Source organism: Coloeus monedula (genome assembly GCF_965178545.1).
Source record: "Coloeus monedula genome assembly, chromosome: 5".
Classification (NCBI taxonomy): Eukaryota; Metazoa; Chordata; class Aves; order Passeriformes; family Corvidae; genus Coloeus; species Coloeus monedula.
Window position 1 is genome coordinate 20,347,158 of NC_138785.1, and position 22,467 is coordinate 20,369,624.

The 22,467-nt window shown below is 43.2% G+C and overlaps 2 protein-coding genes across 3 annotated transcripts in view; one reads left to right on the forward strand and one right to left on the reverse strand.

Annotated features, from left to right (window-relative positions):
- Positions 1–17,846, forward strand: POLR2B (RNA polymerase II subunit B). The gene is made up of 25 exons (XM_082281370.1): positions 1–193; positions 424–496; positions 1,902–2,052; positions 3,557–3,669; positions 3,941–4,160; positions 5,114–5,272; positions 6,286–6,450; positions 6,978–7,174; positions 7,912–8,031; positions 8,413–8,599; positions 9,657–9,800; positions 10,047–10,186; positions 10,314–10,425; positions 10,916–11,070; positions 11,313–11,511; positions 11,630–11,798; positions 12,267–12,363; positions 13,324–13,418; positions 13,696–13,946; positions 14,033–14,122; positions 14,392–14,499; positions 14,982–15,095; positions 15,171–15,331; positions 16,518–16,713; positions 17,609–17,846. The coding sequence occupies exons 1-25, from the start codon at positions 175–177 to the stop codon at positions 17,696–17,698; spliced, it is 3,525 nt and encodes a 1,174-aa protein (XP_082137496.1). The 5' UTR covers positions 1–174; the 3' UTR covers positions 17,699–17,846.
- IGFBP7 (insulin like growth factor binding protein 7) overlaps positions 17,807–22,467 on the reverse strand; it is a 15,474-nt gene continuing 10,813 nt past the window's right edge. Inside the window, exons 2-5 of one of the 2 annotated variants that reach the window (XM_082281371.1) lie at positions 21,298–21,407; positions 19,917–20,033; positions 19,437–19,563; positions 17,807–18,039 (exon numbers count right to left, since the gene is read on the reverse strand). In XM_082281371.1, the coding sequence (XP_082137497.1) occupies positions 18,020–18,039; positions 19,437–19,563; positions 19,917–20,033; positions 21,298–21,407 (374 nt within the window). In that variant the 3' untranslated portion in view covers positions 17,807–18,019. Of the gene's footprint in view, positions 18,040–19,432; positions 19,564–19,916; positions 20,034–21,297; positions 21,408–22,467 lie in introns of both variants that reach the window. The other variant, XM_082281372.1, reaches the window with a different exon arrangement.

Sequence of the window (22,467 nt, forward strand, 5' to 3'; positions counted from 1 at the left end):
GCAGCCGCCGTCCCGCTGCCGCTCGGCCGCGCTCCGCTCCCGCTCGCCCCTCGCCTCTCGCCCCTCGCCTCTCGCCCCTCGCCCCTCGCCTCTCGCCTCTCGTCTCTCGCCTCTCGCCCCTCGCCCCTCGCCTCCCGCTCGGCCGCCGCCGCCGCGGCTCCTCCCGCCGCCACCATGTACGACGCGGACGAAGGTGAGGGGTTCTCCCTTTCTTTCTCCTCGCCTTTTCCTCCCGTCCGTCCTCGCAAGGGGGCCGGGGATGGCGCTGGGCGCGCGCGGGGCCCGCAGGAACCGGGAGATGGGGGGATGCGCCGGGCGCGGTGGGATCTCCCGCGGGAGCCGGGGTGCCGGAGGGTCCCTGAGCGGGCGAGGAGGGACACCGCGGTGGTCGGAGCCTGGCTCACATGTTGTGCTTCCCCGCAGATATGCAATATGATGAAGACGATGATGAAATTACTCCCGACCTGTGGCAAGAAGCCTGCTGGATTGTTATTAGGTGACCGGCTAAAACTCGGTGTCCTTAAGCCTTCAACACATGTGCTCTCGGTTGTGCGGGGTGACATCCAGGTTGCTCCCGGAAACGCGTCTGGGAGCTGCAGGCTTGGTTATGCTAAACTGTGTGTTGCAGCTCGTTCAGAGCAGGAGGGCTTTTGGCAGAAACAAAGGCTTGTCGCCAGGGATTGAGAAGCTCTGGTGACCTCGAGCACACAGTTTTTCAGTGAAGAAAGAGGTGGTTTTGGTTCCATATCAAGCCCACTAATCTCACAGCTGATGCTGGCACTAGGACATCAGTACTTGGTTATTTCCACCATTTTGGTGTTGTTGTTTTTTTCTAGTGTCCAGGACCTGCAGCTTTTTATGAGTGTTAAGGAGTGGGATGCTATGTGGAACTGAGTAAAAAGTGTTTCTTTTGCTAGTTACATCATTCATAAGATGTACACAAGTGGTGTCTTAGAGTAGCAGTTGCAAGCCTAAGGGTTGATCTGTGGGGCTGGTCCCATAGACAGTCTGCTTGGAGACCAGAAGTGAGAAATTTCAGAGGCAGTCCTGGGATACAGGTTGTGCTTTCCCATCATCCTTTTTTTTTGGGCAGCAGCAAACTGCGCAGCAACACACAAGATAGCCAAGGGTGTGCTACCCTTCCTGGAGGAGCTTGAACTTGTTGGTGGGGGGTAGTTCTTCCCAGTTTTCTGTGAGATGTTGACAGTGATGGGACAGAAGCTGAGGTAATGTGGGTTCCCTGGCTCACTTCAGTAATCTGAGGTAGGGGAACTTGATGGCATGAGTGAATGCAGCAGACATGGTTAGTTTATCCCACCAAAAGTCAGGCTGTGGAGCTTTGAATTTGGGCTCTGATTGGGCTTGTTTGAAGTTAGGTGACCCAAAAGCTAAGGGAAATCTGGAGGAGGTGAAGCTGGGAATTCCTGTGTGTCTGGAACAGAGAGGACGCAAGATAAAAGTTTTGAGAACAAGGCCTTGGTCTTGGGGGCATGCTCCCTGTTTACTACAGCTTGCAACATTAGTTAAAGCAAAGTATTTTACAGGCGTTATTGAAAACTTGAGCTGAAGCTGCTTTCAGTGAGGTTTGTCATCATGTTTCTCTTCCAGTTTAAGAGAAATTTAAGGCACTGACTGTGCATGCAGTCATGGCTTAGCCAAGAGGTGGCAGCAAGTCTGTCACTCGGAAGTGTCTGTGTCTTCAGGCAGTGAGGGAATTGTTAAACATTTGTGAGGAGCATCTGTGTTTGAAACTCATGCCTTGGGATAAGTGGATGTGCTTGATTCTGTACTGTATTTCAGGGCTTTTGGAGGTTTTGTTATAAATGTATCTTAAGTTTGTTGATGTGTGAAGTACATGAATTAAAAGATTTCTTATTAACCTGTTCTTTTTTTTTTTTTAGCTCCTATTTTGATGAAAAGGGTTTAGTCAGGCAACAGCTGGATTCCTTTGATGAGTTTATTCAGATGTCTGTGCAGAGAATTGTTGAAGATGCTCCACCAATTGATTTACAAGCTGAAGCCCAGCATGCCTCAGGAGAAGTGGAAGAGCCAGTAAGTGGAGAACCCTGGCAGAGATGATGTGTTTTTACAATGCAAAATCATTTTACATCAGTTTTATTCCACCCCTGTCCCGCTGCTTGAGTTGAGAAGTGAGCAAGAACAAGTGGCTGCTGCAGCTCATGTTGTCAGTTCCTGTACAAAACTGCATGCACAGATTTAGTAGAGCAGGTCAGGTAGCCAAGAGCAAGTCATGTCTTGGTGAGATTTTGATTTTTCAGTAGCTTTACCATGGCAAGAAAGGTTTTTGGCTGAAAACTTCTCCTCTGTTGGCTTTGACTTAAGTTAGGCTCAAGTTTGGTCCAGGTTTTCAAAGGGTGCTATTGTTCATCTTCTTCCCTTGGCACCACGTTCCAAAGAGGACAGATTGTCTCGGATCTGCGCCCTGCAGTGGCTCCTCTACAATGAGTGTGCACCTTCTGCAGTGACTGTGGTGCTTTCACCTGTGTCCCTTGTGGGTCTGATCCCTGTTCCGTAAGTGCAAATGGTGATGAGCCATTGCCTTGCTGTCAGTCACTACCTAGATGCTTCCCTCTAGAGATTTAAAGGATCTTTAGGACACCCAAGCATTAAATTTGTTACATGTTTCTCCTGTTCCTTTGCATTTTTTTTCAAGCAAACAACTATCCTGCAGAGAACAACTGAGATGCCTTTTGGTTTCTCTGTTAGACAAACTGTCCATAAGCATCTATCCCACTAATGCTTCCTAACGTTTCCTCTGTTACTCTGTATATATTATGGCAGAATTCTCCAGCTGTGCAGTTCTGCAGTTACTGTTTGCACTGTGCCTGGTCACAGTTCAGGTCACAAGTGTGGTTTGTGCTGGGCTTCTTTTTGCCCAAGAGCTACTATTTTACTTTCTCAAATCACAGAGGTTAGTGTCTTATTCTCATTTATTAAATACAAGTTTTTAGGAATAGGTTTAGGGATGAGAAAAAGAAAACTACTTTTTCCTTCACAGTCACTTGCAGCCAATCTCTCACCACATTTGAAGATACTAAACTAATTTAAGGAAACCAGGTGTATTGGGAAAAACTTGATTTTTTTGTTTCTGTTTCCCTCTACTTCTCAGTCTCAAATTTTGAAGGCAGTTTAGAGCACATGAGAGGATTTAGCAATCATGCTCAGAGATAAGAATGTGTTCTCTTTAAGATTGCTTTCATGAGAACTGTATGTGGCTGTTGCTGCAAATCCAGGAGAAGGTGTTTCTTCACATAAGGACTGAGAAAGAGGGATTTTTTGACCTACAAAATGTTTGCCAACAAGGGTCTGCCACCTCCTGTTGTAGGAAGCTTTTGTGCATTTTAAAAATCAGATTGTTTTCCAAAAACTCAAGTCTTACTTGTTTACTTGTCCTATAGAATCATCCTAGGAACCAGTGTTGCCAACTTGCTGTGTTTTCATTTATTGGTAGTGGTTGTTCTTCTGCAGTAACATTCTGGTTGCTAATAAGAGAGATGTTTCTTCCATTACAAGTAAATATATTCTTGTTTTCCAGCCCCGGTATCTGTTGAAGTTTGAACAAATCTATCTCTCCAAACCTACACATTGGGAAAGAGATGGAGCACCCTCACCTATGATGCCAAATGAAGCCAGACTGAGAAATCTTACGTAAGAGCCAACTCTGTGGTGGATAAACACAAGGAAGAACTGCCTCTGCTTTATTGATTGATACTCTTTTTCAATATAGTAGTGCCTTGAAAATGTAATATTACTGCTTTATTTAAAATGCCATGTCTGTTTGTTAAATGCAGATGGTGATTAATGATTTGGTAATAATGCTTAATACACCAGTGAGTGCTTGAATAACTGCCTTCATTACTCAGGGCTGTACGGAGAGACAATAACTGACAGATAACACAGTGGTGTTTTTATTCTGTAGGTATTCTGCCCCCTTGTATGTGGATATAACTAAAACAGTTATTAAAGAAGGAGAGGACCAATTGCAGACTCAGCACCAGAAAACCTTTATAGGAAAAATCCCTATCATGTTGCGTTCCACATACTGTTTGCTGAACGGCTTAACTGACCGTGATCTTTGTGAGCTGAACGAGTGTCCGCTTGATCCTGGTGGCTACTTCATCATTAATGGATCAGAAAAGGTAAGGGACTATACCTTGCACAGCCATCTTGACAGACACTGGAAGTTCTTTACTTGTTTCCATATGTTCTGTGTCAGGAGCATAAACACTCTTACTCCAATGTATCAGAGTTACTGTGGGAGCTCCTGATCGTGCAGAAGGATGGGCTTTTCATCTGTTAAGGCTTTTGCAAGCCACCTTTTCTTCTTTGAGGCACATTTCCCATCTTCAGGTTTTCCCTTCTTCAGTTTTGTGAACTGCTTTTCATTTTGTGAACTGTTTGCCACTACGTACTCCAGATATTTGTATTTCCTTTTCCGGAACTGCAGAGCAGCATGCCCTGTGAAATGAGGCACTTCTTCACTCAGAGTGTCCTCCAGCTTGTTCACAGTCATATAGTTGCATTTTGTTTTAATAATAGGTTCTTGCCTCCATTGCTGTGGAAGCAGCTTCAGCAAATCATATCCACACCCTGTTAGTGCCTCACCAGTGGAACTGCCATTATTTTCTAACTGATAACCTAGGCAAACACAGCAAAATAATTAGAATTTTATAGTCTTCTTGGGGGAAACAGAAAAATCTGGCTTTGATTGTTGAGCTGGCATTTAAATTTAAATGCCTGTGTAGTGTGTTGGCCTTGGAAAAACAGATAGTGAAATGCTTTCTGTGTCAGTGTTGTGCCTAAAGCTAGCAGAAATGTCTCTGCACAGCCAGCAGGTGTGGTAAATAATCACAGACAACAGTGTTCCCTGAGTCTCTTGTTTTGGTTATTCCATCTTAACTAGCTGTAGATTTTGTTTAAATCTGTATTTTTAAAATACTGAGTATAATCCAGCTGAGTTTGTCAAGTTGCCTTCATGCTGTACAGTGCTCCAAAAGTTAAGGCACCTGAAGGAGTAGTGGAATCACCGTGAGTGTTGGTTTCAGCATGCTGTTTTGTCAGTTATTTACTGGTGCTCTTGCTTCCAACACAGGTTCTGATTGCTCAGGAGAAGATGGCTACAAACACAGTGTATGTATTTGCAAAGAAAGATTCAAAATATGCCTACACAGGAGAGTGTAGATCGTGTCTGGAAAATTCCTCTCGACCAACAAGTACTATATGGGTCAGCATGCTGGCCAGAGGTGGACAGGTATGCCTTGGCAGTAATAACCCCAGAGTTTGTTTTAGGAGTTTTGTTACTGTGCTGTCTCTTCATGTCATTGGGTTTTGGGATATTGAGAAGAAATTTCTTCTGATGCTAAATTGTAAAAAAGATAAAAGTAAATGAAAATTTGTTTGTCAAACGTTATGCCTGTCTCTATGATAAATAATTTCAGGATTGAAATGAAGGCTCAATTTGTGGCAGATTTTAGGGTAAGGCTAAAAATAATTTTTAAATTACTGTACACGAGCTTTAAAAAATTCAAACAAGCTGTATCCTGTTTTTTCACAAAGAACAAATAGAGGAGCAGGGACCCTCTCTTTGCTGATGGCCAAGCTAGTGTTGACATGTGTTTTGCAGACCACATATTAATTCATATTTAACATCTAATTGTGCCATCTGTGAGGGGAAATAAGTGCTACTTGTAACTTCTAAAGCAAAAGGTGTCAGTACTCATTTAGTATTGCGCTGATGTTTTGAAAAGAGCAACTTAAATAGAAGCTTTACAGTATTCTCACCCCTGATGTCTGGGGCACTCCTGAGTTCTCTGTATCCCACAGTGTTCCCTTCTGGAGAAGGGCAGCAGCTACTTGAATAATCAGTTGCACAGTGGGTTAGAAAAGCTGAATTTAAGCCTAACAGAAAGAACACTGAAGCTGGATAGGATTGCTGTTGGCACAAAGGGAGAGAAGTGATGCATATGGGTGAACGAGTAGTATTTACATTCCTTTGTATCAGCAAAAACTTAGAAGTATTTGCAGATTTCTAAAGCTCAAAATGCTTTTAAAATAAAAAGTCATTGCTGGAGTAAGGTTTCAGAGTAGCTCCTTAGCTGGCCTGCTGAGAAGTCATGTTTTTCTGTGGTGCTTGAATAAATACGCTTCTGTTGTATCATCCAAATCCGGAGAGAGACTTTTAAGGAAAGGCAGGATGATTTTAGAGACTTCTGTTGAAAGGCAGGATGATTTAAGCCTAACCTGTGCTTCCCCCCATCTCTTCAGGGTGCAAAGAAGAGTGCCATTGGTCAGCGCATTGTAGCAACTCTGCCGTATATCAAACAGGAGGTGCCCATCATCATTGTCTTCCGTGCGCTCGGCTTTGTGTCCGACAGGGACATTCTGGAGCACATCATATATGATTTTGAAGACCCAGAAATGATGGAAATGGTAATACGTGTTCAATTATTTCCTGTCTTCATGTTTGGTGGTGTGTAGGTGCAGCTAGTCATCAGTTGAAGTGTTGTTCATTTTCCAGTTGTAATTTATTTATTATTGTTGTGGATTCTGTATTAGAAATGTCAAAAGTTCTCTACCTGAACCTATTCTAATAAGTGAACAGAGTTCAGTGGAAATTTCTAAGAGTTAATATGTATTTGGGGAGGTAGGGTCTTCTCTTACTGTTGTTGACTTTAACTGTGAACTCTTGATTATATCTGAAACGGCATCAGGCCTAGAATGTACTTCAGTGAGAACTTTTTTCTGAAGTTTAAACTATTCTTTGTGTTCTTCCTGCATGCTTCATTACTGTTTTTTGGTGCCAGAAAAGAGCTGGATCAGTAATTAGCAGATCCTGAAAGGAACCATCAGCAAACTACTGTGTAGTTTCATTCAGCCCCAACAGGCACTGGTTGCTACAGGATTTTGCTATATTTTTGTGCCTTATTATTTTTGTGCCTATATTTTTTGTGCCTTAGGTCAAACCTTCTCTGGATGAAGCATTTGTCATTCAGGAGCAAAATGTTGCCCTAAACTTCATTGGCTCAAGAGGTGCCAAGCCAGGTGTCACCAAAGAAAAGAGAATCAAGTACGCCAAAGAAGTCTTGCAGAAAGAAATGCTCCCACACGTTGGTGTCAGTGACTTCTGTGAAACCAAAAAGGCCTATTTTCTAGGGTATGTCAGACCTCTGTCTCACAGCTGCAAATGGACCCTAAATACATATTTTACTCACATATGTCTATTATTGGAAGAGCACACTGAATGGAAGTTTGTTTTAACCTCAGTCTCCTGGATACTCAGTGATAAACCTTGGGGCACTGGTATATTTTTGAGGGTGAGAAAATACAAATTTTGATAAAATACTGAAAAAAAAAAAAAAAAAGAAACAAAATGAGCCCCCAACACTTTTTGGTTCTTAAGTTAGATGTGATGATAGTGCTAAATGACTTGGTATCCAGTTGCATGGACAACATCTAGAAATTGATAACTAAGATGTAGATAACTCTGATAAGCTGATTGTAATGTAAACCACTCTTTAAAACTAGTAGCACATTGTCTTGATCACTGCTTATTGGTATGCAGACGATGAACTGTAGCATCAGGAGACTTGTGATTTTTATAGCAGATTGCATGTGCCTAAACAGAACCTATATTACAGTACAGGACAATATATTTAAGGCATGACTATCATGATGTAAATATTTTCTTCTCTCTGTCCTTAGCCTGAACTTTCAGTGGGTCATCCACCTCTAAGGATACACTGAAGAGATTTCTTTTAGGACAGTGGTATCCTAAAGATCTAGAATGGACAGCCTGTAGGAAAGAGTTCACTGATTTATTTGTGAAAACATGTAATCTTTGCTGTGAATGTCTGCTGTCAGTTTAAAACATAAACTATCTTCTTTGCTTAGGTATATGGTTCATAGATTGTTGCTGGCAGCACTGGGAAGAAGAGAGCTGGATGACAGAGATCATTATGGCAACAAGAGACTGGATCTTGCTGGGCCACTCTTGGCTTTCCTGTTCAGAGGGTAACTATCACATATTTTCTTTGGACATACTTAAGGGTAGAGGCATTGCCAACTCTGTGCTTCTAAATCAGACTAATTCTGTTGTGTCAGAGAGCCAGTCTTGGGCAACAGAGCCTCTATCTGGTTGTGACTTCTTCATGGAGTGTTTAAGTCTCCTCTAACAGTAGGTGGCTAGCGTTGACTTGCTTTGAAGCATATTTTGTGCATGTTTACAAACAGGTTAATTTGCTTTATTCCCCTCTGCCCCCCGCCCCTTTCCCCCCCCACTAGTTACAAATTGATTCTTTTCAGGAGGACAGTGACATTTCTTCCAAATAGTCCCGAGTAGGCTGAATTTCACAGCACTGTTTAATCATATTTCTCGGTGTCTTTCTTCTACAGAATGTTCAAGAATTTGCTGAAGGAAGTGAGAATATATGCACAGAAGTTCATTGACAGAGGGAAAGATTTCAACTTGGAGTTGGCAATTAAAACAAGAATTATTTCAGACGGTTTGAAATACTCATTGGCAACTGGAAACTGGGGTGACCAGAAGAAAGCTCATCAGGCCAGAGCAGGAGTATCTCAGGTACAATAAGGACTTTGTCAGGTTTACAGTTTTTATGGTAAAACTGTCATGGAAGAGTTTAACATTGCTTAGCAGCCATGCATGTTGTATGTTAAATAGAAATATTCTTATAAGGAGACTTCCTTAGGTGACAGATGAAGATCCAAATAGTTGGGTCAGGTGTGTAGTTTGGGGTTTTTTTGTCATGGTTTGTTTGTTTCAGCTATTGCATTCACTGCTTAACAGTTGGTGTAACTCTTGTAAGGATTTTTTTGTTAGATCTTAGACTTCTGTGTAAATTCGTAGTCCCAGGGAATGTTTCAGGAGGATGGATTTCTTTCCTTTAGTTAATTCCAATGCTTCACAGGCAATTAAAAAAACTTGAGTGACACCTTGTAATACAAAAGTTAGTATTCCACGGCAAATGGTGAGGAGCACTGACTTCATTAGCCCAGTGCAGTGTTTAGTTAAGCCTCTCTTTCCCATAAGGATGAAAACAGGAAAGTTTTCAGTTTTTAAATGCCAACACAGTTTGTTGCTGTTTGCTTTTTAAATAACCTCACATTTCAGGCTGTTAAGGTAGATTTTCTTAGATTTTAGAGAAGCTTTGAGAAGAGTGAAAAGAATGTGAATGCTGATTTGCTCCTAATAACTAAGTGGTCCTAGTTCTCCAAAGTTGGAAAAGAAGACTGTCATTGTACTGGCAAACCCTCCCGGGGGGACAGTGCAGCTTAGAAAATATCACTTGTTCAGTTCATTTGATCAGAGTAAGCTACACAACAAAAACCAGACCTCTGCTTGGATAGATGTGTGTTCATCATGCTGGGCCTTGCTGTGGCATAAGCATGCTCTGGAAACTTCTGCCATTATAACACTAGTTAGGAGCTTGAGTTTCCAGGGGTAGTGTAAGATTAGTGGAGGTGAGCTGAAAAGTGTAGCTAACAAATATCAGAGCTGTTTTAGTTCTTTGTAAGCACATAATTTCTAGAGGGCACTGATCCTTTGTGCTGTGTGTCGTGATGCCTGTCAGCAACGCACTTACGAAGCCTTGACTCACTGAACCCCTTCCTGCGTGCAGGTGTTGAACCGCCTGACTTTTGCATCCACACTTTCCCACCTGAGACGCCTGAATTCTCCGATTGGGAGAGATGGAAAACTGGCCAAGCCCCGGCAGCTGCACAACACCCTGTGGGGAATGGTTTGCCCTGCTGAGACCCCTGAGGTAATGAAGGCAGGATTTGTGTACTAACTGCCTTTCCCTCATGGTCATTTTGTAGCCATGGCACTTGGGATGGTCCCTTGCACTTCTTTTAGTAATGCTGACACAAATATTTAGCTTTATAGCTAGCTCGGTGGTTAAAAGCATGTTCTGTGTCCAGTCCCTTGAGGAGTTAAGTTTAAATTGTTGGGTCTTCTTGGGGGAACCTCTTGATTTGAAAATGCAGGTTAACTTTGTGTTTCTAACTAGGGTCATGCAGTAGGACTTGTGAAGAACTTAGCCTTGATGGCTTACATTTCTGTGGGGTCTCAGCCATCCCCGATTCTGGAATTCTTGGAGGAGTGGAGTATGGAAAACCTAGAAGAAATCTCTCCAGCAGCAATAGCTGAGTATGTGCAAATGAAACTTTTTTAACAGACTTAAGCTTATTATCCTGCACAATACTTCAAGGGTTTGGGGTTCTTCAGTGGGGTGGGATTTTTTTAATTATTATTTGTTTGTGTTTCCCATTTCTAGTGCTACCAAGATCTTTGTTAATGGCTGCTGGGTAGGAATACACAAAGATCCAGAGCAGCTCATGAATACCCTAAGGAAGCTTCGTCGTCAGATGGACATCATTGTGTCAGAGGTATAAATTTTTTACATCTAGAGTTTGGGTGTCCTTTCAGACAAGAGAGGATAATGCCTTGATACTACTTTGCATGCTCCAAGTGGCATTATATGCAAATCTCTTTCTGAATATATTTCACATTGGGTTTGTTTAGCGTTTCGTTAGGGAGGCTTTTGTACTTGGTGCATTTGATTTATTATTATTATTATTATTATTATTATTATTATTATTATATGCTTGGTGTTGTGTATGGTTTGTTGTTTGGTTGTGGGGTTGGTTTTTTTAGGGGAGGTTGTTTGTTTTTCAAGAGGACCCAGTTGAAAGACAAAACAGTTATAAATAATCTTCTGAAACGCTTCTTTTTGTAGGAGTGTTACTGTTCGTTCTGTGTTTCTGATAGTGTCTAGAAAGTCTTTGCTTTAGAGAATTTAGTTATCCTATTTTGTGTTCTGTGGTTCTGATTCCAAGCTGAGACTTTGTAGTCACAGGATGCTGCTCTCTTGCCCAGGTCTCGATGATTAGAGATATTCGTGAGCGAGAAATCCGCATCTACACTGATGCAGGCAGAATTTGTCGGCCCCTTTTAATTGTGGAGAAACAGAAGTTGCTGCTGAAGAAAAGGCACATTGACCAACTGAAGGAACGAGAGTATAACAACTACAGGTGAGTTATGTTCTTGAAATTCAACTGAAGGTATCATTTTCCGTCTCGGAAGCTGCATGTTCCCTCAGGTTGGAGAGAGGAATGTTTAAAGCTTTGTGCAGCACAAAGATGCTTTCTCTGCCTGGTAGTTTAATCAGTTTTTTTAATCACACTGAGGCAGTGGTAGTAATAATAACCCAGGGAAGTCCTTGTTCTTGTCACTGCTGAAGAGACCCATTTTAATTGAGTTACTGGTTGTTCAGTTGGCAGGATCTCGTGGCCAGTGGTGTAGTAGAGTACATTGACACCCTGGAAGAAGAGACTGTGATGCTGGCAATGACTCCAGATGACTTGCAAGAGAAAGGTGTGGCATATTGTTCAACATACACACACTGTGAGATTCACCCATCCATGATCCTGGGAGTGTGTGCATCTATTATCCCTTTCCCTGATCACAACCAGGTCAGTGCACTTCTGCTGACATCTGCTTTTCAAGCTGACAGAACACACCCTGGTGTGTGTCTGTGTGTGTGTCAAGAGCTTTATGTACGTAATTATTGGTCTTCTTTTGTCTGTCTAGTCTCCCAGGAACACGTACCAGTCTGCTATGGGTAAACAGGCTATGGGAGTCTACATTACCAACTTCCATGTCCGTATGGACACGCTGGCACATGTGTTGTATTATCCCCAGAAGCCCCTGGTAACAACACGCTCCATGGAGTACTTGAGGTTCAGAGAGTTACCAGCAGGTGTGTGGTCAGTTCATGGTCATTGAACAAAAATATCACTGTTTTGTTTAAAACACCTCACAAATGGTGTGCTTAGAGTACCTGAACATTTAGCAAATGTATGCAATTTAAGAAATAAGTAGAGGCTAAGTGTTAGCTTGTAGCTGGACACCTAGACTGCAAAAAACATGTTGGTAGTGTTTCAGCTGAAACTACTTTACCCATAAAGTCTGCTAAAATCTAACTGAAAAAATGCATTTTCTGTATTGGTGTTTGATAGGTTTTTCACAAGGGGTCACTCTTGAGTCTCTTTTCTAACAAGAGCTGCATTTGCTGATACTACGTGTTTTTGTGTGTGGGATGTAGAGATTTTATCTGAGAAAGGGTAGAACAGCTTCACTGTAGAGAGTACAGCCTACTTTGAGTTTAAATAGTGTCTGTCTGGGCATGTTGTGCATTCTTCCAAAATATTTTCCCTGCATATTGTAGGTATCAACTCGATCGTAGCCATTGCATCATACACAGGCTATAACCAAGAAGACTCTGTCATCATGAACCGTTCTGCTGTTGACAGAGGCTTTTTCAGGTAAGATCTGAATCTTTCCAACTTGAGAAGCTTTTATTTTTTTTTTAATGGAGTTTGAGGGAGCAGCACAATGAAAACAGTGAATGTGTATCTTAGCAAAACACAGGAATGGTTCATCTGTTGTGTAACCTGACTGTTCACTTTGCCTTCCCAACTCTTCCATTTTGGTCTTTACTCTGTTTTGGGTCCTTTGTATCACAGTTTAATGGAGAAATATTTGGGCTCTTCCCTGGTGTATTTTCATATAACTCTCGCCAGTTACATGAACAATGTTGCAGCGTTTTAACATAGTCTTGTCTTTATTAGTGAGACAGTTGCTACCAGTAGGGATTGGAATGTCCTCTCCTTAGAAGGAGCTGCTGTTGGCACAGCTGGTGGCTGATGGGACTTTGTGCATTATAGTATCTGAAAGCACTTTCATGTGCTGGCAACTGAGGCAGCAAACAAAAACCCTTAAAGCCCCAGAAAGACCCTTATATGAATTTAAAGTTCTTCACTGCAGCTCAGTTGTTCTGTGTGTGGCACTGCAAGGTAGCAGTAGAAGCCTAAAAAAGTTTGCAAAATGGCAGGTGTAAGGAGGAAAGTAATACAGGAATGATATGCTGAAGATGTGAATAGTCATTAGGAATAATAACTACTTCTGAGATGTCAAGCAGATCCAAAAGTCTTTACAGTGCATCAAAAATTAGGATGTTATCTTAGGTACTTTGGCAATACCTGCAAAGTGACCATAATGCCATCTGAAACGTTTTTGTTTGGTGGGGTGTTTTATTGGTTTTTTTCCCCTCCTCAGTGAAGGTCAGATTAACAGGAAATCAGAGGAAAGGTTGTGTGGCATATGGTCATTATTTGGATTTGGTTGTCATTAGTAACAGTAGCCATAATATCCGAAAATAAGATACACAGATGAGGGAAAATGATGCCAGTTTCACTGGAGAAGACTCTGTAACTTTGTTTCAGATCTGTGTTCTATCGCTCGTACAAAGAGCAGGAGTCTAAGAAAGGGTATGACCAAGAGGAAGTTTTTGAAAAGCCCACACGTGAAACTTGCCAAGGTAAGACAAAGGAACGTACGAAGACTGAGTTTTTAAATTAAGATTTTTGTGGGCAAGGTAGTTAATGCTGAACTAATTCAGTCTTCATTTTGGGACATACTAATACAGACATTTCTGTATTTCATAGCAATTAATATATCAGTTGAGATATTTCCATTAGGTATTTTAGCAGTTGTCTGAAGTTGCAAGCAGACTTGTTGAATTACTGCAGCACATCAGAGTCAGTATGTTGAAAAATTTGGGAGTCTACTTTCATTTTTCCTTTCTTCCCCCCAAGGTATGAGACACGCAATCTATGACAAACTTGATGATGATGGTTTGATAGCCCCTGGGGTCCGTGTGTCTGGGGATGATGTCATCATTGGCAAAACAGTCACACTGCCAGAAAATGAAGATGAGCTGGAAAGCACGAACAGACGCTTCACCAAGAGAGACTGCAGCACCTTCCTGCGGACCAGTGAGACTGGGATTGTAGATCAGGTCATGGTAACCCTGAACCAGGAAGGGTACAAGTTCTGCAAGATTAGGGTGAGCACCGACATTCATGCTGTCTGCTTTAATCATCTTTGATCTGTGTTTAAGTTATCAGTTGAGTGTTTTCCTTTGGCTTACAGGTACGTTCTGTAAGAATTCCGCAAATTGGAGATAAATTCGCTAGCAGACATGGTCAGAAAGGAACCTGTGGTATCCAGTACAGGCAAGAGGTAGCCTTTTTTTTTTTTTTCTTCTGGAGATTTTACCTGTGATGATCTTAGAATTGGAACTGTCTTAAGTGAATTGTCTTTGGAATTTCTACTCCTGTGCAATATGTTGACATAAGTGTAGATAAAATATTTTTTGAAGAGGACACAGCTGCTTCTTACATATTTAAATGCCTTTGAAATGCTTTAAAAGATGTAATTTGCATCCAGGCACCCACTTTTCCTAAACATGATGTTCTGGGAAGAAATGACTGTGTGTTTCCCTGCTCTAGGATATGCCCTTCACATGTGAAGGCATCACACCTGATATCATTATCAACCCCCATGCCATCCCTTCCCGTATGACCATTGGTCACTTGATTGAGTGTCTTCAGGGCAAGGTAAGAACAGGCTTTTATACTGCATGTCTGAGCAATATGAATTTAAATTTGGTGGGGGTTGTTGTTTGCTTTGAGCTTTTTCTCTTTTTTTTTTTTTTTTGTAAAGATGAATACTATCTAGTAGGTATTAATTCACTTAAAAATTATTGTTCTCCAGTTACTTGATAGCAAAAGGAGCTTTCTTAGGGAAGATATACAATCCTATAAACTTTATCCAGCAGATCAGGCCCTACCTACAATGTGCTCTCTCATGTGTTGCTTTTGTTCCAGACATTTTCCCTGACCCAGAAAAGGGAGTAGCAAAATTGTTTATTGTATATTTTTAAAAATATGTGGCAGATAAACAAAGTGAGATAGGGTAGTACCATTGGCATGAAATCTCAAATTCCAGTATTAAGAGTTACAACTGTTTGAAACAGCTAAATATGGTCTAAACAGTCCTTCAGAAACCTGACAAAATTTTCCAAATCTCTTTTCTGTAGGTGTCTGCGAACAAGGGAGAAATTGGTGATGCTACACCCTTTAATGATGCTGTCAATGTGCAAAAGATTTCCAATCTTTTATCAGATTATGGCTATCATCTAAGAGGAAATGAGGTATAATCAAAACATCAATTTTTTTAATATACATTTGATGGGTGGTAAGGTTTATGACTGCATTGACTTCTTCAGGTCCTCTACAATGGCTTCACTGGTCGAAAAATCACATCCCAGATCTTCATTGGTCCTACCTATTACCAGCGTTTGAAGCACATGGTGGATGACAAAATCCATTCTCGTGCAAGAGGGCCAATCCAGATCCTTAACAGACAGCCCATGGAAGGCAGATCTCGGTAAGGATCCGTGTTAGTTTCTCTATGGTATTTTGTTTTTCTGTTGAGTTTTTAGCCCTGAACAATTAGTGGCTTCAGCTTTGCAGCTAGAACCAAATGGCCACCCGTTTTTTCATGTGTTTGGCTTAAGATTGTGTACTGGGTGCAGGTGCCAAGGTTTTGGTAGCAGGAGCCACTGCTGGGGTGGCCTCTCTGAGAATGGACCAGGGCTTGCCCTGTGCTGGACACAGCCACTTACAGCTGGCCCTGGAAGCCCCTCTGCTGGCCAGAGCTGAGCCCAGCAGTGGTGCTGGTGGCACCTCTGTGGGAATGTATTTAAGAGAGGGTAAAAAGTGCTGCACAGCAGCTGTGAGAGAGGAGTGAGGAAATGCAACAGGATCTGCCCTGCAGCCTGTGGAAAGCCCATGCTGGAGGAGGCTCCTGGCAGGAGGTGTGATCCATGGGGGACCCCTGCTGCTGCAATCTGTTCCTGAAGGATTGGACCCCGTGGGAAGAGCCCACGCTGAAACAGTTTGTGAAGGACTATCCCATGGGAGGGACCACATGCTGGAGCAGGAACAAACTGTGAAGAGAAAGGAGCAGCTGAGAAGGAACTGTAGTGCAGTGACTGCAAGCCCCATTCCCCATGTCATCACAGGGAGAGGAGGAAGGACTTGGGAATGAAGGAGTGAAATAAGCCTGGGAAGAAGGCTGGGGAAGTGAATTTTTTAGTTTTGTCTTTATTTCGCATCATCCTACTCCATTTTTAATGGGTGATACCATTTTCCCCATGTGGAATCTGTTTTGCCTGTGATAGTAATTGATAAGCAATCTCCCTGGTTTTGTCTCCCTCATGAGCTTTCCCATCTGACTTTCTCCCCATGTCCTGTCGACATGGTGGGGATCAGAGAGCTGCTTGGTGGGCATCTGGCAAGCAGCCAAGATTTAACCCACCACAGATAAGCAGAGGATGACTTAATTGTACATTTCATTTTGCCGTGCAGTTGTGCTGTGGCTGTCAGATACCTGCTGTAGAAATGCTCATCAGCAGTTAGAAATTACTGTTTTCACCGTTTTATTCTGAGGTGTTAAGAGGAAAATTAATGCACAGCTTTCCTCCTGCCTTGCAATACAGATACTTGTTCCACCAACAAGAACTGATTATTTTGCCAATGAACTCAAAAGGTGGTTTTTCTCTTCCTTTTAGTGATGGTGGCCTTCGCTTTGGAGAAATGGAACGAGATTGCCAGATTGCTCATGGAGCAGCCCAGTTCTTGAGAGAAAGGTTGTTTGAAGCTTCAGACCCATACCAAGTCCATGTGTGTAACCTCTGCGGAATCATGGCGATTGCAAACACGAGGACTCACACCTACGAATGCCGCGGATGCCGTAATAAAACTCAGGTACGTGTGGTTTTCATCAGCCATTGTTTCTCCTTGTGGGCAAGAGGAAATGCCACTTGAGTGAAGCAGGAGGATAGGGAAGTAAATATTTAAAGAAGCACCAGAACAATTGCTATTTTAGTTTCATAACTGTTTTAAGTGTTTATAGCGTTGCAGTCAATTTGGATGCTTCATTATTAATTTTGTAGTGTTGGTTTGTCACTTGGCAGGAAATGCTGTTCAAATATTGTACGGTGCGGAGTTTTCAGAGACTTTAAACGCTCAAGAGCTTATTTTTAGAAGTAGAACTCAGAATCACAGGAATTTAGAGGCATCGCCCTTGTGACTGTCCCATGAAGATATTTATGCTTGCAGAGCTGGGTCCCCACAGGAGGTCTTTTGTGTTGCACTTTGGTGGCTTTTTTTAACTTAATAAAAGCTCTGCAGTCCATGCTTGGTTACAGAAGTATGTCAGGGGAGAGCGGTGGCAGAGATAAGAATAGTTGCCTTGAACAGGCTAGGTTTTGTGTGAGGGACTGACTGCTGCAACTCTTAACACAGCACTGGGGTTACAAAGTGATGTGTACTGGAAACCTTACCTGCATTTATGCACCTCAGGCACACTCTGCTATGCACATGTTCTGTGTTAAGTGGCTCTTGTTTAGGATCAGATCCCTTTTAGGCTGCACTTTTACATTAAAAATGTGTTCTGGAGAGCTGCTACGTAGCCCTTACAGACAATCTCAGCTTCCTTCTTGCTTTAAGTACTGTTTGTGAGCAATTCTTGTTAAATGCTTTCATGCATAACTTCAGATATGCTTTTAAGCCAAAAACTCAACAAGTTATTTGTGTAGAGGGTGGTGGAAGTTGATGCTTTATGAGTGTTTATCACAAGACTTTTATAATCTCTTTCCAGATATCTTTGGTTCGAATGCCCTATGCCTGCAAACTCCTCTTCCAAGAACTGATGTCTATGAGTATTGCACCTCGTATGATGAGTGTTTAGTCTTGAAAAGGGCTTTTTTTTTTTTAATTACGAGACTGAAGTGCTCAGGTTTTGTTTCATTTTGTGTATGTTCCATTCAAAATACAGTTTTACTCATCTGCCATGTGCTGTTCAAAAGTATGTTTATTTCCTGTAAATAGAATTAAAATTTGTAATCAAACTTGTGATTCTATTTGTGTATCTGTGAAAGAAGTGTGCAAGCAAATTGGGACTCACAGAAAAAGGGAGTTAAGAGGGATTGGTTAGTCAGCTAGAAAAAGCCAGAGCTTGCAGCTTTCCGAAATACTAATTTTAAACTGTGCGTAAGTGAAAGTCCTCACATCACAGCTCTGCACCATCATCTGTGGAAAAAGAAAAACATGTTACACTCTGACCTGTTCCAAGGGGGAATATTGCAACTTTGGCAGTAGCTTTGGGATCTCTTGGCTGAGGGCGAGACCTGACCCCTCCTTCCTTCCTGCCTTCTTTCCTTCCCTCCCTTGCTGCAGGGGAGTGATAATAGACACGTTTTTCTGTGCTGAGATCACCTGGGCATGGCACACAGACTCTCACAGTGCAGCTATGATGTCTGACAGTTTGTTACATTAACCTTATCAATTTCTTTTAAGCTGGCAGTCTGCGTTTACTTATCACTTAGCTCCAGCTGCCTTAGAGCTTTCCTACAGCTGAAAAGAACCAGCTGTAACACGTGCTGGGTGTGTGTAAGAAACAAACTGAGGCACTATGCACAGGACTGCAACCTCGCGGTAGTTACTGTGAGAGAGGGAGTGAACGTTTTCTGCTCTGGGGTACAAGTGTGCTGTTCGTGGCACAACTCACTAAAACTCAATTTCATTCACATCCATAAATAAGATGTTTGAAAAGGGATTAGAAACTACCTAAGAACCATTAGCAAAATTCCTGTGAATGATATTTGGATTCATTGTAAGCTCTCATTTCAATGCCAGGTGCTGTTAATGCTCTTCTAAGGGAAGTATTTCAGCTCTTCACAGACATAAGGATACAAAAAGTCAAGACTATATCATTTGGATAAAGCCAGCTGGGATTAAAACTAAGGATTATGTGCAACAGGGGATTTGGGCAGCACAGTATTCTCTAGCTGGATGCTTTGTTCACCTCTGCCTCTAGCAGGGTTACAGTTACTGTTCTGGCTATCCAGATTTATTCCTAAGTTTATCATGTGGCTGTGGTACATCCTCTGCAGCTGGAATGAGGGTGACTGGTTTGCCACCAGCTTTGCTCACAGCCTAGGAAAGAGGACATGCTGTGGCAAATCTCTGAGGTTTGACATCCCAGCATACAGAGAATATGGCAGGAATTGGAATGTCTGTTGTGCCAATACTTCTCCCAAGAGAGAGGAGCAGGTTTGAAAGCATCCACACAACACTGAAAGGATGATACAAATGTAGGGTTGGAAATGCACTGAAAGTTGCTCTATAAAAAAACCCAGAAGGAGTTTCTTAATTTTAATTTGGTATTTCCAGTACTTTACAGCATGTGGCACATTATTTAACAATCCCTTGAGAACTCTAGAAGCTGATTTGCTGGAATGTTTTGTCAAATGCAAAAAACTGCATGTTAAACTGGTATTTCTAATGCAGGGCAGGGGAAGGGTTTGTTGGGTTCTTTTTTTTTTTTTTTTTTTTTGAAAGCATTAAACAGAGGTGGCCCTTTTGTATCAAATAACAATAAACTATTTGGGGAGAGAGCTGCTGGGTGTTCAGCCACACTTACCAACCTTTGGTCAAGGCTATTTCATGCAGAGTTTCCACAACGTGGATTTTCGCAGAAGCTGTTGCCTCTCCTTTGGCATTAGATGCATGGCACTCATATTCCCCAGCATCCTCTTTGCTCAGAGGAGATATCTAAGGGAAGAAGCACACCCCAGTCCCCCAGTGAGCATCCTGTGCACTGGTAGAGGTGATGCTGTTTTCAGGTATCTTACCTAACTTCTTTGTGCCAAACCCCGTACTCCCCTGTATCCCCCCTCTGCTTTTGCAGGTGGTATGCACACTTCTGCTAGACAGAGGAAGGGTGCATGCCACAGGTAGGACTGGAGGCAGCAGCCACCCTTATCCTTCATCTGTAACTCACTCAGGTTGTTTTCCTCTAAATGCCCTGTCTGTTGCCATGTCTCCTGTCCTGTTCTTTGTTCACGAGCAGCTTGCATGCTGCACTCTGCTGTCTGTGCAGCTCTGTGCATACACAGAGTACTTACCAGCACCCAGCCAGTCACTTCGTGTTTCTCAGGGCCCCCACGGGTCTGGATAGCCAAGTTCTCCCGGTCCCCAGGCAGAAGCTCCATCCTCTGGACACCATACTGTCCTCGAACTATCTAAACAGAAGTGCAGGAATGGGTAAAAACTTTAGGGCTTGCTTACATTGGAACTGTGTGCTGAACCATACCTGCACACAGATCAACATTAGTTACACATGAATGTGTTTTATGCAGCAGCAGCATTTCCTAGTGTCAGCATTTCACCTTATAGTGCAGCCCCACTACCCCAGAGTCTCAGCCCTGAGGCTGTGTTCCCCTTGCCCCAGCAGCAACACACAGAGTGGCACAGTTTTCTGGCACGGATGGTGCTGGGCAGTGGGATGTGCCAGCATGCCCCGTGCTGATCTGGCCTCGCAGAACTCGTGTGTTCCCAAGGGTGTGCTCAGCCCTGGATGTTTCTGCGGCAGCGAAGCAGGCAGTACCTCCTGGTAGGCACAGTATCCATGGGAAAGCAGCACTGCAGTCACTTCCCAGTGTCTGAGCCCAGAGCACAGCACAGGGTAAGTGGTGCTCAGCCCTTGTTACCACCAGGTCAAGCAGTCTCTCAGCCATGAGGAAGAGGCATGAAAAGCAGAGCAGCACTGACAGTGTAAACTCGGCATCTGCTCATAAACAAGCAGAACACGCTGCCTGAGTCAGCAAGCCCACACTGTATGCTCACCTGACAGTCTGCTCTGGAACCCCTACGAATAAAGCTTACGAATTTGTCTTACAGCAAATTTTGGGCCAATCTAGTTTTTTTCTCCATTATATCCTTAAGCAGTAATGTTTCAGCTTAATTTTAAGATCCTTCACAAGGATGCATAAACCTGTGGCACTTGAGGAGGCTGCAGGGGTGATGCAGTGGCTCTCAGCCCTATGGCCAGGATCCTCTCCACTCAACATTGGCCCCTGTCCTAAGCCAGATGTTACCAGTGCTGCCAAAATCAACATGCTGCTGGCTACTGGAGCTAGATGACTGCCCCATGTGGTTCCTGTTCCTGACGTGGGCGATGTCTAGCCACCTCAGAGTCAATGCTCCCAGCAGGGTGAAGGTGAAAGCAGGTCAAGCGACATTCCCCACATGCTCTAAATACCAGGCGCTACCAAGAGAAACACAAGTCCTGTCCTGGCTCAGGATCAACAAAAGTTTATTTTCTAAATAATGTCTAAAAACTAAGCAAAACCAGATGTTTGTGGGTGGACAGAACTGCAGAGATGAGAGAACTCATCAAAGAGGTGTGCTTCTACAGAGGGGGATCTGCTGTGGCCTTTGTGCTTACCAGGCAGTTTCAGCTGCCTTGGTTTGCTGTGCTGTAAGAGCTCCTAGCAGGACCCTTACCTTGTTCCAGATGAGGACAGGGGTTGGGATGCCAATGACTTCACAGCTCAGGTAGATTTGTGCTCCTGTCACATTCCAGATGTCCTTAGGAGGAGTCACGATGGAGGGTCCTGCAAAAAGGGAGGAAGGCTTTTAAGTCCCAGGTGACTGACTGCAAGCCTGTCTCCATGCCTTTTAAGTGGGGGCCAGTCATGTCTGATGGTTTTTGAGGATGAGGTAAAGGTGATCCCTGCTAGGAGCAAAGTTCACTGGACTGATCCCACATCACAGCACCTCTCTCTCTAAAGTGACACACACATCCAGCCTTAAGCTATCCAGACCAATGGGCACTTGCCCAAGATGAAAACTCATGTGTTGAGCTGTTCAGGTGATGAATCCTCCTCCTTGCAAGGTTGTGGTTAGAGGTGTTTGTATTCTGTTATCTCAGGGGTTAAGCAGAACTCTACCAACTGCTGGCTCTGCTTACCATGCAGTCACCAAATCAGCTGGCATGGAGAAAAGGACCCCCAGGAGACAGTGCATCCACTCGCTATCATGCCATGGAGAGCTTGGCCAGCTTGGCAGCATCATTTCTCCCAGCATGATTTCAATCCCATTGCTGTGGGCTAGCAGAATTCAATGTTATGCTGTACCTGTGTGCAATGCTCAGCCAAAGAAAGCTGGCTGGATGGTGGCAGAGCTCTCCATAGGGGAGATCTGGGAAGGAAGTGGGTGAATGCAGAGCTCCACTTTTCTCTAGAGAGCTCCAATTCCTGGTTAAATAGAAAGTTGCTTCTAAAGCATATCAAAGCAGGGCTGTTTTGCAGATCTGGCTGAAGATGTTTACCCCTCAGGCTGGGAAATGTCGGAGACGTGACCCCTATCCCAGGAAGGGAAGAAAGGCCTTTTCTGTTCAATCCCTCTTTAGCGAGGCTGTTTTGCAAAATGCAGCTATTAACTCCCCGCAATACGAAGTGCAGACCAAAGGAGCACAGAGTGTTTATTTCCAGTTATTGGTAGCTTTAAGAACACAACAAGCTGCTTTCCCCCTTCTGTTCTGAAGATGCAGGCAGCAACAGGAAACTAAGGCTCCCATTACACTCCATCAGGAGAAGGTGGCATTTCCTATGCAGACAGGTACTCCAGAACCTGGCTGATGGAAGCTCCTGGGTATACTGGCCCACAGACCAC

Excerpts from the sequence above, each read along its gene's own strand:
- POLR2B (XM_082281370.1), top strand. Across the intron at positions 2,053-3,556 it reads CAGGAGAAGTGGAAGAGCCA|CCCCGGTATCTGTTGAAGTT; the intron begins GTAAGTGGAGAA and ends CTTGTTTTCCAG. Across the intron at positions 4,161-5,113 it reads TCATTAATGGATCAGAAAAG|GTTCTGATTGCTCAGGAGAA; the intron begins GTAAGGGACTAT and ends CTTCCAACACAG.